The 15,094-nt window shown below is 29.4% G+C and overlaps 1 protein-coding gene across 3 annotated transcripts in view; it reads right to left on the reverse strand.

Moving 5' to 3' along the window:
• Nucleotides 1-15,094, reverse strand: part of LOC136974821 (calpain-9-like) — a 74,250-nt gene that overhangs the window by 7,552 nt on the left and 51,604 nt on the right. For all 3 annotated transcript variants that reach the window (XM_067269771.1, XM_067269772.1, XM_067269773.1), the window contains exons 11-16: nucleotides 14,439-14,511; nucleotides 14,328-14,363; nucleotides 14,196-14,253; nucleotides 6,310-6,374; nucleotides 5,784-5,852; nucleotides 1,918-1,996 (exon numbers count right to left, since the gene is read on the reverse strand). In XM_067269771.1, coding sequence (XP_067125872.1) covers nucleotides 1,918-1,996; nucleotides 5,784-5,852; nucleotides 6,310-6,374; nucleotides 14,196-14,253; nucleotides 14,328-14,363; nucleotides 14,439-14,511 — 380 coding nt within the window. The remainder of the gene's footprint in view (nucleotides 1-1,917; nucleotides 1,997-5,783; nucleotides 5,853-6,309; nucleotides 6,375-14,195; nucleotides 14,254-14,327; nucleotides 14,364-14,438; nucleotides 14,512-15,094) is intronic.

Here is a 15,094-nt window from a genome sequence, read left to right on the forward strand (position 1 = left end):
TAATTTCAGATAATATCTCTGACAGATACCATCTAACCATTATATTTGAATCACAAACAGATATATTCTTCGTAATTAATTTGTAAAATTACATAATATAATATATAATTTATAAAAGTCTAAATTACTACAATATGGTCTTATTTTATCTGGGATTGATATATGCAGATCCATATTTTCACAGATGACAAAAATATTTAGGATGGTTAGGTTAACCCCTGACTATTTTATTATGAAATTCATTGTGAACCAAAAATAATGGTATAAAAGTTAAAAGCAACTTTCTTCAGCCTGTCTTTGAAGAAGTTATCAAGATAAAATGAAAATAATTGTGCACAACACAAAAACAAAGTTATATGCATACAGTATGCAAATTGTGTAAAAGAAAACAATCTAAAACTTTTGACATTATGTAATAACACTGAAACCATAACAGGAGGATGAAATCTGCTATTTCTTAATACTGCTATTTGCATACAAAATAACTGTATTTAAATGAATACCATATGTTCTGAAAGAAGTGCATCTATGATGGAGACAAGCGTAAAAAGAGCAGAAATAAAGGAGTTGGTAACAAGAATTGGTGACATAGAAGAGGAGGACATCAAGGATTTAACTGATGCGCAGACAAAAGTATTAACAGATTATGATTTGGAAGACCTTCCTCAAATTCTGAAGGTGAGAATGAAGTTGAGGAGGAAGAATTTCAAGAGAAGAAACTCAAGCTTAAAAATTTCATGTAGACAATGTGTGATGTGAATGTCTTGAAGCCTTCTTTTATGAATGTGACAACCATTTGATTTGTTCAATGAAATTTATGAAAACACTTGACAGTATTTTAACACTACACACAATTATGTGTACAGAATTAAAATGAATGAAGCAGCAACTTTGCACCACTGTGTTCCTCCAAAAGAAAGCATAACATGGGCATCTGAAGAGGAAAACAAATGGAGCACTTTTCCCTCTCTCAAATCAAGTAAAAATTCCACAAATTGTAATCATAAAAGTGATTGAGATATATAACCTTAACCCTTAATGCTTTATCTGTCTTAAAATTTTTCTCTCTTAAAAAGTCCCAAAAATTAAATAAAAATTAATTGATATAATTACTTGTCTCCAAACTTTGCCCTCTCTGGAAAATTTTCTGCAGACACTCACATCAATGTATAACACTCCTAGTGTCACTGAATCAGACTTTTGAATCAGCAAACCATGCTTTTCCAGCTTCTGATATTCAGAACATGAAAAACTACTGAATATTATTCACTGTTGTGAATCACAGAATTCACAACAGTGAATTATTAGTTGAACTATTTTCATGCAGTGTACTTAATACAGTATAATAAAATTTTATTTCTATATTCAGAAACATCTGATCTGTACATTCATTATAATAAAAACAAAAGTAAAACATTTTAATGTTTTTCTGTTAATATAAATAGTTGCATAACTATTTGGTCAATCATCTAGGACTACTCTCACAAATTTACATAGAATTTCATTTTAAAGAGTAATTAACACATTTGTGTTGCGGCGTTATTAACAGTTATTTGAAATGTTTCACATTTAAACGCAAGTACTTTCAACAACTTACTGTTGTCATCTTCAGGCGAAATGGAACATTGCAGTTTTGGAATAAATTAGCTTTTTTAACGGACTATTTAAATTATGTAAAACACATGCGTGGAATTCAATTAAACATATAACATGCTACTCTAATATAAAATAAAGATAGAGGTACCGTATTTGTGGAGAGACAATTTATAATCTAGATCGTGTAAATAAATTTACCCATAATTGCGGGATTTCTAATGTTGGTGCATTGCACAGTGTTAAGGTGGCTATGAATTTCATTTTACTGATACCTGCTTACATGCAAACCTCATAAAACAAGACCAGATTGTAATTATTTACCTGCTTCCATTAGTAATGAGCGAAGATGAAAGCTACTTATTCTTTCCTTATGACTTGAATCGAATTTCAAAAAAACTGTCTTTAAAATAAATTAAAAATTAACAATAGTTCTTCATATATTTTTTATTAACTCTAATTTATGATAAAAATTTAATATATAAATAGATAATTGGATATAAAAATTTAAAACAACTATTACTGTTAAGAATAATAATAATATATAACAACAACAATGTAGAAATATCCAATGAGTCTTCTTTCTTGTATGCAGTAGAAAATAAATCTTGTAACATAAGAATTAAATAATTATAAAGAAAAGCTTCACAAAGCTTTGTATACTAAACATAATGCAGTTAAGAGGTAGGGATTTTAATACTCTTATTTCAATATAGATAAAATTTACTTGTGGAAGTTTTAATAGAGAGATCTGAATATTGAACTCTTTTGAATGTAATAACAAAATTAGTACTAAGTGAAACTAAAAGTAATTCATTCAGTATTTCAATATCTTGCTAATTGTCAACAAGTTTCAAGACCTTTCTTAAAAATTGGTATATTGAAGAACAAATATATATATATAGATTCTCAAAAATGGAATTAAAATTTTGAAAGTTTCTTTTCTTCAGAGACTATCCATGGAGGAAGAAACTTTCAAATATCTTGAGTTCATTCAATTATAATATTTCATAAACAAATTTAATTAAATTTTATAATATAACTTCAATATAAAAACTACATATGCATTGATTCAACAGCATATTTAAATCACAACTAAATTGTCAGAACATTATTAAAGTAAATAACATTTATATTATTCTGGTTTGTATGTATTCCTTTGGAATTTCATAATGGATTCAACCATAATTTTAAAAGGAAAAATAACAATAAAAAAAATATGATTCTAAATCTTTTATTGTTAAATTAACTATTTCTTGTTTAGAAGGAAGAGATCATACAAATATAAAGACTTAAAATAAACAAACGGATTGCCAGATATTAAAGCCCAATCTAATCTGGCAATTGTTTGGCTTTAATATAACTATCAGGCTTACAGATTTTTATACTTAAACAGATACAATAACATTTCTTTGCCACATAAAATTTTTATGATTGCAATTTTTAATTACAACCAATTCAGATAAACATAATACTCAATCTTGAGAAGTTTAATAGATTTCAATAAACATACTGTCATAATAGATGGAAACTGTAATCAATCAAAAATTATTTAATAGAAAACAATACCAGAGTTTTATAAATCTGTATTTGATAAGAAATCTTCATACTCTAGCTACAAAATTTTGTTACAAGACAGATAGATTTATAGAATAAATTAAACTTCAAGTATAGACTGCCAAGCAGACAACAAAGTGTCTACATCCTAGTAATTGACACAATGCTGTTTATTGTGGACATTTTAGATTTCTAAAAGCTCTAAAATATCCAAGGGCCCAGTGTAATATAATATTTTATGCTCCTTTATTGTGGTGCTTAATGTGTTAAAGACATTTGTAAATCCTTTACACTTGTTATTAATGAAAATGCATATAACTGGTGAGACAACATAATATATCACATTAAACTGAAAATTTTTTCTTGGTCAAACTACATTTATGAGGTAAATAGTATAATCAAGAAGTTTCTGTTAACTTAAAATTTTATATTAAAATTTACACCTAAAATTAATCTGGTTTAATCATTCAGAAATTTCATATGTATTTAAACATTTTAGAATGTACAAGTATTTATTATATAAAAATCTTTTTATCGCAATCTATTTAAATTCTGACATTGTTATCTTGAAAAATTAACTAAAATAGATTGATTTCTTACTTATCTTATCTTCTATTAATTCTCTTTCTACAATTTTATTCACATAATATTAAAACATTTTACTGATATATAAATATATATTGAAATGTTTTAATATAAAAATAAATTCTTAATAGTTGTTCCAAATAAAATTACAAGTTATTAAACATATCTGCTGAAAATTATGGACAATTTCTTTAAATACAAATTACTTTTCTAGTATTTGTAATATACTATATTAAAAAATCCAGCAATAATTTGCTTAACTTTCTTGGCAACATTTAAAACTGCATGTGTGGCACCATCTATTTTGGTATTTTATTATTAAAAACTTTTTATATTTTTCATTATTATAAAATGACAAAAAGGTGAGAGTAGGGATAGGTTTTATAAAAAATTGTAAATGCAAGTAAAAAGTAAAATTGTCATTAAGTCCAACCTTACTCAAGTTATGACACATGACATCTCTTTATCTGACCATCCCATCAACCTTTACCCACCAAAATTTAATAGCATCAATCCCCATAATACACAAACCTTTTTGAAAAATTTCAGAAATTTTCAACAAAAAGCCTAGGAGTTATTAAGCTTCAACACATACTCAAACAAACATTATATATATATATATAGAGAGAGAAGAGAGAAAACCCCTAAATTTTTTTTTTTGCATTTTTCAATGTTTCAAGATCCCGATTCCAAAAATTTTTAAATCTTGGATGGTCATTTTTTGACTGATGATCATACTTTTCCTCTGTTATAAACTGAAGTGTCAAAAAATTAGACACACCTATGTAATAATGTGTAGCTCTTCTCTGAGTCTGAATAACAGCAACTAGACGATGTGGCATAGACTCTACAAGATGTTGAGTTGTTGCACAGGTATTTCAATCCAGACACATTCAATGGTTCTCCCTAATTCAGTTGCATTTGTTGGATACTTCTGCAAGGCAATGAGTAATGTTTGCACAGTGTCCCATAAATGCTCTTTGGGGTTCAAGTCTGGTAACTGAGGCAGCCAAGAGAGTAGCTGAAAATCTGTCAAGTATTCTTCAGCCAATGTTGTGCCACCTGTACCCTGTGAGGAGTAGCATTACTTGCTGGTACAAACCTTTACTGTCAGGGGAACATAGCAAGCATAAACAAGTTCAAAACATGTCACAAGATTACTATACATTGCACCTATCAAAGTCAACTACAGTCTCACCATTAGTCTCTATTTAGATTAATAGAACACACTCCAAACCAGGACAGAGCCACCACCAGCTTGCACAAAACGTTGCTGGCACAATTGATTCATGGCTTTATGTGGTTGTCACCACACACAAACACAACTATCACCTAGAAAGAGCTAATAACAAGATTCTTCTGACTACATAACACTGCACCAGTCACCCACTGTCCAATTTCAATATTCTTTGGCCCGGATGAGGCACATTGCCTGATGCCTGGGTGTTAGTAGTGATACCATAGTGAGTAGGTGACTACCAAACACCAAGGAATGCAGTGTACATTGTACAGTGCATTGACTGATTTGTTCAGCAATGCCCCTGTTGAAGTGTAATGTGATTTGATACCAAATTCCATTTCGTTACATAGTTACTAACTTGGTTAGCCACCAGCATTCACAGTCTTGCATCAGCCATGGGCACTCACACTGTGCACATTGCTCTGATGTCTGTCTGGAACTTAAGTATTCCTGATAAATCCTTGAAACTGTTGCAAGAGAAAATCCAAGAGCATTGGCCACCTTGCTGATAGAGTGACCTTGTTTACAATCAAACAGCAATAAATCCTTTGCATGGCCCATTGCTACTCTAACCAAGCTAACACATAACTAATAAGTATCATACCTATGATGCCAAATGCAAATGTTTGAGTTCAAAGTGTTTCCTCTGTGGGTAGAAGGTAACACCATTGTATGTGCTGCTGTCTCTAATTTTTTGGCATTTCAATTTATATAACAGAGCTAGGAAAGTAAAACTTAAACACTAACTTAGATATTTAAAATTTTAATCATACATTTTATAGGTTATTATTATTATTCAAATACTTACTCTCCAAAACTGAACTGCAGAAAAAAGAGAAACAATATCAGTTTTGTATATTTTTCCTGTTATTAATGGCTAGCAGTAAAGTTAAAGAAGTATTTAATGTTTGAATGTTTTAATTATTCAAAAAATGTATAAAAGAGCAATGTTTTTTAATAAAATCAGTTTTAGGTTTTATTCTTTTTTTCAGTTTTAGAAACATTTTATACAACAAAGTAATTTAGCAGTTCAATTAAATTTCATTTATTTATTTAATTATAAAATATTTCCAATTAAAAATTTTTTTGCATCAAGTCAAGAGTATAATATTTAATTATCATTTTCAATGTGATCCTTAACAGCAGTTTGATTATACTTCTTTGTAACATAGATATTCATTGTACATAGATATGTTAAATGTAAAACTTTATCATATAAAACTACTTTTAAAACTGCTATTTCTATTTTATATGAATAGACTTAAAATAATCATGAAGATGGGAATTATTAATTTACTATTACTAAAGGATATATTATTTTTATTAAAGGATACATCTTTCAACATAATTAGATTTCTGCAAAGTTCTAGACCTGGTTTCTCAGCTAATAAATGGAAAGCTGAAATAACAAATTAAACAGTAAGAATTGTAAAAATTAGAATCTTATAAGAAAAAGTTTATATCCTGTAAAAATACTTCATTTATAATTTAAAATCTAAATAGATCATTTAAGAGTAATTTCTTATGATAATTGTTAAATGAATTATTCAGGCCTCTAGTCTTCATAATATGCTTTATTATGAATTAGATGAAGATAAAACCAATAAATTGCATTATTTAAATTACATAACAGGAACTTAACTTTGATCATATAGAGTGCCGTTCTTGGCAGGAAGAGACAAGATCACACGCATAATTTGGTGCACCTCTTACTTATAATTATGCACCGACATTGTATGAATTTCTAAGTCTCAACAATAATAAACATAAATGAAAGTAATTAAACATACTGAAAATATTTGCCAATTCAGTTTTCAAGGCACAAATATACAATAATATACATAATACAAGAACAATTTTTAAACTATGGTGTAAAGTACCTTAAATTGGATATAGCACAATTTTTAAAAAATTTTAAATTAATATAATTCCTTGTTTTAAACCTCAAAGTTGTGAACAGTTATATTTTACTTTTATCATTTAAGATACATATCATAATTTCATAATATTTCTTAAATAAAGGAAAAATTTATGGTGCTTTTTCTTGTATACATTTTTCTAATAATTACTGATATTATGATTTGTTATTTCAAATGAAATTACAGAACTTTATTATATGAATCATTTAAAAAGAATTTGTATTAAACATATTGATGATTATTTGCATCAATAATGATTCACAAGACATGTTATCATGAAAATGCATAAGTTATATTTAATATTTTTTATTTTTAAATTACATATTGTATAAGAATATGTAATTTAAAAATGATATAACAATAAATTCTATGTACTCTGCCACAGTGGCGTAGCGAGGGGGGTGCAAGGGGGTCTATCATGCCTGGGCACCACTCACAGGGGTGCCCAAATGGTCTCCAAGACAAACTATATGTGTTTCTGGAGGGGGGAGGGGTGCCAATAGTGTTGTGTCCCGGGCACCAGTTATGTTTGCTATGCCACTGCTCTGCCAACAATTTGAAAAATATGTTTTTTTCAGAAAATTTTTAAAATTTTACATATTAAACATATTTCAGATATTAGAATAATGATATTATTTTTATACAAATTTTAATGAATGGAATTGAATATAGTTTTTTGTATTGCGTTAAAAATTATTACCATAATACAAATTAATGAATAAAAAAACTTCTCGCACTTTGTTAAATTAATGAATATTCTAATAGTTTATATTATGCTATAAAATGTTATTTTTATCTAGAATTTTCTATTTTTATTTTTTGTTTCTACTTTTATTGTTCTATTTCTATTGTTATTTTTATCTAGAATAATACATAGTATATTGTTAATTATAATTCAAAAACTGTTTTTATATTCCAAATTCCTGCTATTATTCAAAGATTTTTATATCATCATCTCTTATTAAAGTCTTTTTCTCTTTAATAATATCAAATAAGTATAGTTTTTTGTAAACCTTTCAATATTCATTGAATTAGAATTTTTGGTAATTTCCTATTTCATTACTTATCATGGCTACTGAATAACATGAAAGTAACTTGTGGAAATGCATGTCTGCATGTATAGTCATGACCATATAGGCTCATATTTTTTCATTCATTTTTGATGAAATACAGAAGTAGGATTTTACTTTGTTAAGTAGGCTATTTAATGTTAAGATTGCATATGATTTTTGCATGATATGAGGTTTCTAAAAAATAGGCAATTCAATAAAAAATGGGGTTTTGTGTTTTTTGGAAAATATGTTAAGTTGCAAGTAAAGGTAAAAAGTGTTCCATTTGAATGTGATTTGTGAAGGTTCTTTTTCAGTAATGTAATAAGATTGCATGAATACTAGCTTGTGATCTCCCAAAATTTTGACTTATCATTTTGGCTTTAAAACAGCCTTTAGCAGTAATGTAGTAAGATCAAAATAGTACTAGCTTGTGATCCTCCCAAAAACTATGACCTAACATCAAAATGTTAGGTCATAGTTTTAGAAGGGCTTTAGAAGGGTCATTATCAGGCAACATAATAAGATCATAACAGTACTATATTGTGATCCTCTCAGGTCTTTTGTGTTTGCTGGGCCAGAAAATGTTCCAATTCAGGTAATTTACCTCCTGGTTATCCTCAGAAGGTAAACAGCTGTAACTCAGTCTACTAAATTAAAGTGCTTGGTTGAATAGTGTTGTAAATGTGTGGATCTTTAATAGATTTTTTTTTTTTTGACAATTTTAATTATGGGGAATGTTGTATCGATTTGCTGCAATTTCTATATGTTAATAGAAATTACATGTCTTCTTGTGAGGATCTGGATAGGTCTGAATCCTCACTGAAATTTAAATTAAAATCATTTTTTAAAGAAAAACATAGAAGCTAGAAATAATTTTTTTATATGAAAATGCAACACAAAACTTATAAAACAATAGAAGAATGTAAGTCCTAAGAGTGACCATCTACGGTTGAGGAATTGAATTAATCATCATTTTGACCTCTTCCACGATCTAAGCTGATATCTCATTAGACTTAGTAATGAGTGATCAACCTCTTAGAAAGCAAGAACGAGGAAAAGCAACCAATCAGAATGGGTGATCGAGGATAGAAATTAATAAAAACCCGGGAATTCAAAACTGTGATGGCTTCTTCTACCAAAAGCCCAACTGTTGGACCGATTGTTGTGTGTGAGTCTTGTGCCCATCTTCGTCTCCATCTCCTGTCCTCAAATCAACATCTTCCCATCACCAGGAATCAACTGCATTGTCCTGGAGTCGTCAAGACATCGAAGGAACTGCCATTCGCAAACCAGAGACACTCCTTCATTTGGGACTATCCTGGAAAGGAGAAGAAGACCCAAAGGCTGCCAACAACTTAGAACTTCCAAGATTGCAGGAATCTTGTAAGCTCCTTTTGTATCAAAATAAATGGTTTCTTGTAACCATAGAGTTTGTCTCGGTGACCATCACACCCACATACCCTCTTAGTGAATCCTCGACCCTCTCGACATTTCCACCCGTCAGCAACTTTACATTCTGTATCTATTAATTAAAAGAAAACATTTAATTTATGTTAATCACAAAGGAAATATGCCAATAATTTTACATTTTTTATTTCCTTTCCAGTATCATAAAGACTAAAAATTCCTTTTGCCTGTTAATTTTTTTTTATCAGTTTCTATTTAAGAAAAATTTTCTACATGTGTTTGTATTGTATTTATATAAATATATTAATAAATATTAGTCAAATGGGCTGCCTTTCTATTAGTGTTTATGGGTTTTGTATGGTGACCACTGAATTTGTTAGAATTCTCCATTGAGGATTTTAGCTGGTGTAAACCATGGGTCATGTAATAGGTTCATAACAATGTCATTGTGTTGCTCTATTTGTTTTACATTCATGGAGTTAGGTGTACTGTTGGAAAAGGGAGCTTGTAAATTTGGGCAGAAGTATTTTTATGACACTTTTAACTATTGAGCAATTTTAGGTAAGGGTGCTTTGAATTATGGGTAGGAACATATTTTTTCTGGAATTAACATAAGGTACATATTTTACTATTCTTAAAAGTAACCTGTGATTTATGTAAATCAGGGGAAAAAATCCATAAATAATTAAATTTTTTTGTAAATGATGTAAAAAGGAAGGATTTCATTCAGCATTAATTTAGTTTTTTTTTTATTAATAGGCTAACTGAAATTTAAACTATAGTTATATTGCACATTGTGGTTCTCAGGAGTTATATCTGTTTTTGTAAGATTTTGTATGTGGTTATTGTAGGTTAAGTTTATAGAACCTGGAAAGCAATTGGTTTTCTATACTGTAAAGCATTTTTAATGCATAAAATTTCAGAAAAAATCTAAACATAAAACAACATAAAAAAGAGAAAATATTTCAAGAACTCACAACTTCTTGACATATTTTCTCTTTTTTATGTTGTTTTATGTTTAGATTTGTTTAAAGCTTTTTTAAGTGTTGCATAACAAGGACTGAAGACAAACACTCAAAACCAGTACAAATTAACTCAAAATAGTATTTTTACTAATGTTTTCGTCTGTTTATAACAGACATTTTCAGGTAACTGCATATGTAAATACAGTAGAGCATCGTTTATCTGAATCAATTGGGGACTGTGGTTGTTCGGATAACCGATTGTGTACGAAAAAATATATTAACCTATTCGATGTTGAAATTTTTCTCCATTGCGTGTCGCTTCGTGTCGAATTTTTGTCAATTTTAAGCCTAACAAAAATTTTTATAATAATAATCGAGGCTATTGTATCATTAAAAGTTATTTCTTTATTTTGTACAAACAAAATAAATATATTAAAAAATATAAAAACAAAAAAATTATATTTTGGAAGTTAATCTAATATCAAAAACGTTTGATTCAGCACGACACAGTCCGACTGGAATGCTTTCGGTTGACCAGCTTTCGGATAAATGACGCTCTACTGTACTCAATAAGTTTGAAAAAAATCATTTTAAACTAAATTTGTAATTTTTTTGAAGAACTGTATTAAATTTTAATTTTTTCATTTAGTTCTGCATTTTACATATTTTACGTGAATCAACAACACAAAACTGGGTATACTTAATCAACAAGGCAAATGAAACCAATTTCCAGCACAAAATTATAAGAAAGCAAACATTTTCAACCATGTTAAATGGCATCTTTCTGATCCTTGCAGCTATTAAAACTAGGGAATTACTGTCCATGTGTTAACAGGGGTAACGTAAGATAGAGAGAGGGAAGAGGAGAGGGTTGTAAAATTAAATTAAAACCACTAAAAAAACCTAATATCCAGCAGAGTAAAAGAAATAAGTGCTAACATTTTTTCATGTGTTGAACAGGAATATAAAGCAAACTAATCCCCCAACTGCTGAAACAATGGGTTATTGCTGTAAATGTGTGAAGAGGGTAGGTGACATAAAAAGAGATAAAGGAGAGGGAAAAGGAGAGTAAGACTTATGGTTTGAAGAAAGACTTCCATGCTATGGGGAAGGAGTCAACATTGCAAAAATTCATGGCAGTGTTATTGTGAGTAGCCTCAAGATGTTTGAGAAAGAGTTGCCAGGAAGAGCTATGTAAGAGGTGTGCACTTCAACATTGCACGTCTCTTACATAGCTCTTGTTGTTAATATGGTCAAGATGGAAGTCTGATGTACTTTGAGGAAGGTGTTTTAAGGTTACCCTGTAGCACCCACATGTTCTCAGTTATAGTTGGTTCTGTAATCCATAATGGGAATAGTATATATACCTTGTACAGGGCAGCTAGTCTTCTGTCATATGTGATAGCCTTGTATATAGTGTCCTGGGAGTGATTGTTAGGCATGATGAAAGTGGCAGAGGAAAGAGGACGAATTAGACCTTTGATTGTCTTTGGAGAGTAGCCATGTAGTCTGGCATACTGGGAGATAATTTGTAGCTTCTTATTCCTATCTTGAGTTTCAGGCAAATGAGTGAAGGCTTGATGAATTAAGGCATTGAAGCCAGCCATCTTGAAGATAAAACAAATCATGGGAGTGTGTAGGCTTCCTGTAGACTTTAATTTATTGGATTCAGAAGGCTGGAGATCCAGGAAGTGAACTTCTTATTCAGCTCACTGTCCTGTTTCAGGTGCAGACAGAGGCCATAGGGGCTGATGTTAATTTTATGCAAAAAATCTTGAATACAGGATTTTTTGCCATCACAAGATAAGAATGTCATCAATATAATGTGCATATAAGAGAATGTGGCAGTCAAAGGCAGGAAGGACAGAGACCTCAAGCTGCTGAATGACTAGTTTACAAAGTTTGCCTGAGAGGAAATTTCCCATAGGCAAGGTCCTACCTTAAAGAAAAGTCAGGTCCTCAAAAGCAAAAAAGAAAGTGTGGCATATGTGGCTACACACTATAATTTATAGGTGTTTGTATTAATTTTTATTTTCCCTTATCTTTTTTATTCCATTTCTTTCCAATTCTGGAGTTGAACCTTCTTTTTCCAAATAAGAACTGGTTCAACAGCTTTTGTGGTCCACTAAAAGGGGGAGAAAGAACTTTGAGTAAGACTTTTTGAATGGGAGCCAGAGAGAACAATGCTGGTCCCCAAGTAGAAGAAAAATTGTAATTTTTTGGCCAAAGATCTTTGAGGTCCTAGAAGCTGAGAAGATCGAAGCCTTTGTATATTGTGGAGTTTTGATATACATTTACATACACATATATATATGTATGTGTGTTATATGGTTATATGTAACAAGTGTGAGTGATGGATTAAGGAGACGGACTGCAACTGAACGAACTGTGTGGAACAGCAATTTACTCGTTCTCGCCATGTGGAGACTTGGCATGCTGGATAATTGATATTTGGTGAATCTATCGAGAGTAGATGATGTCTCCATTCTGTTTTTTAGATAGAAAAAAGAATTTATGAACGTATGTTTCCATTTTTGTTTGAGAAGGAATTGAGACAAGGACTTGGATACTCCTTTTGTTTTCTATAACTTATCTTTCTATCTCTAAAATTGCCCTCTATCAGCCAAAATCATCTTGTTTTTAGAATTAAGATTAGTATTAATAATTAGTTTTAAGTATTTAATCCATTTTTTGTCCTTGCGATAAATTAAGTTGTTGGTTTTATTTATAAATTTTTGTATGTGTATTTAAGAGTTTTTTTATCTCATTGTATTGCATCTGAGAGTTTATTGAGAGTGCACTCCTCAGCAGGCATCATGGGTTGTGCATTGGTTACTTTGTTAAGAATCTGTGGTCATTTTGAATAAAATTTTTGTTTGTACAGATTTTATTGTATTCACAACCTGACACTTAAAATCATATATCTTACACACAGCAGATCAGAAAGCTCTAGGATGTTAAGGTGGTGCTTAGCTAAGTCTTGAACATTACTAAGAAGTTTGATTACTGAAGATATCTATTTAACATAGTCAAATGTTTGTGCTGGAAATTGGTTTCATTTGCCTTGGTAAATCTTAGATATCTTCAGGTAAAATAAACATTACCTGAAGATATCTGTTACAAACAGATGAAAACATTAGTAAAAGTACTAATGTTGTTAGTTTTGAGTTAATTTGTGCTGATTTGAGCTGTTTGTTTTCATTTATTTGAGGTATTCCAGTTTTGAAGCATAACTGCATAAGAAGAACTTTGTGTTTTGTTTCTAAGTATGCTTTTCAGGTTCTATTTTGATTGCATTTGAACAATTTGGTTCAGTTTAACGTATGTAAAAATTAAAACAAATTCAAGGAAAGTATATTGGGATTCCTTCATAATTGGAATAATTTGCTATGTATAGAAATCAAGGAAAACATTACCATTTCAAATGGTAGATGAAGACTTGTTTAAGCTTTTCTTTTTAATAAGATGTAGAGAATTAATAAGAATTATTATTTTTTTAATGATGTTTATCAAGTTGATGGTTTCTTTTGGTAGTTTTATTTTGTGGCATTTCCTGTCATTTAGAAAGCCTTTTTAGTTGTACCTATGCACTTTAATTTAAAACACGAGTTTTAAGTTAAAATTTGGTGGTACAAAGAATGTAGTCACAGTTATCACTGTGTGCCATTTTTGAGTTATCATCATATTTTTTTAGTACTGCACAATTGACATTTTGCAACAGTTTAAACATTGACGTTACAAACTCCCACAAGAAACAATGTGGCAATACATGCCGTCAAAGAACACAGTGCTTTGAATTGTATTGCATGTCAGCATGATGAGTAATGTGCTAAGAGATTACCAAATTTTTTTATTTAAGAAAAAAAAGGTTTCTTACATTTCCAATATGTTCTCAGAATCTTTAATAGTAAAACTGAATCTACATCATCTGGAAACTAAACAAAAATAACTAAATTATATTTTTTAATGTTTTAATTTAATATAAATTAATTAATGAAAAATTATTTACTTTTTCTATTATTTTTATAACAACATTTCTTCTTTTCTAAATAAAATTTTAAAAAATTATTTAAAAATAAAATTTTACAGGATTTTAAATTAATATTTAATATTATTTTACTTGATTTAACTGAAAATCTTCAGCTCTGAAGAAACTTAAATCCCGATATATTATGTTGTCATCATTTACCTCCCTATAAAAATAAACAAATAAATATTAACTCATAATGTATATTTATATATTTTTTAAATAATTTTCTGAAAACAGTTTAACCATTATATTTTAGGTAAACTGAGATTATTGACGATATGAATCTTTAGAACAGTTTAAGTAACGATCCCTCCTAAAATATTTACTTGTAAATTGTATTTTTCAGAATTCAGAATCTTGCATTAAATTGTTGTTAAAATTATTTTAACATATATTATTACAACTTCCCTGTATTTAAGAATAGCACTTTCTAATTTCATTATATAAAATATCAAATCAATAATTAAACAATAATTTTCAGGATATTCAATACATTATAGTATATAGGGTGTAACAAAACTCTCTGCCAATATTTTAGGGCTAGATTCTCAAAAATAAACTTAAAAACCTCTATAAAGATTCTCAAATTTAGTTCATTTTCAAGATATGACCAGCCAGAAAATCAATTATGCATCTGTTTCTGTAGAGGCTACTTTGAGCAATTCTTGTAAATTATTCTGTTTAATTTTGTATACAACAAATATTATTCAAAGTAAATTTACATTGAAAAACTCTTCCCTTCCAAC

The sequence above is a fragment of the Centruroides vittatus genome, unplaced genomic scaffold (genome assembly GCF_030686945.1).
Source record: "Centruroides vittatus isolate TY-2023 unplaced genomic scaffold, ASM3068694v2 contig_357, whole genome shotgun sequence".
NCBI lineage: Eukaryota > Metazoa > Arthropoda > Arachnida > Scorpiones > Buthidae > Centruroides > Centruroides vittatus.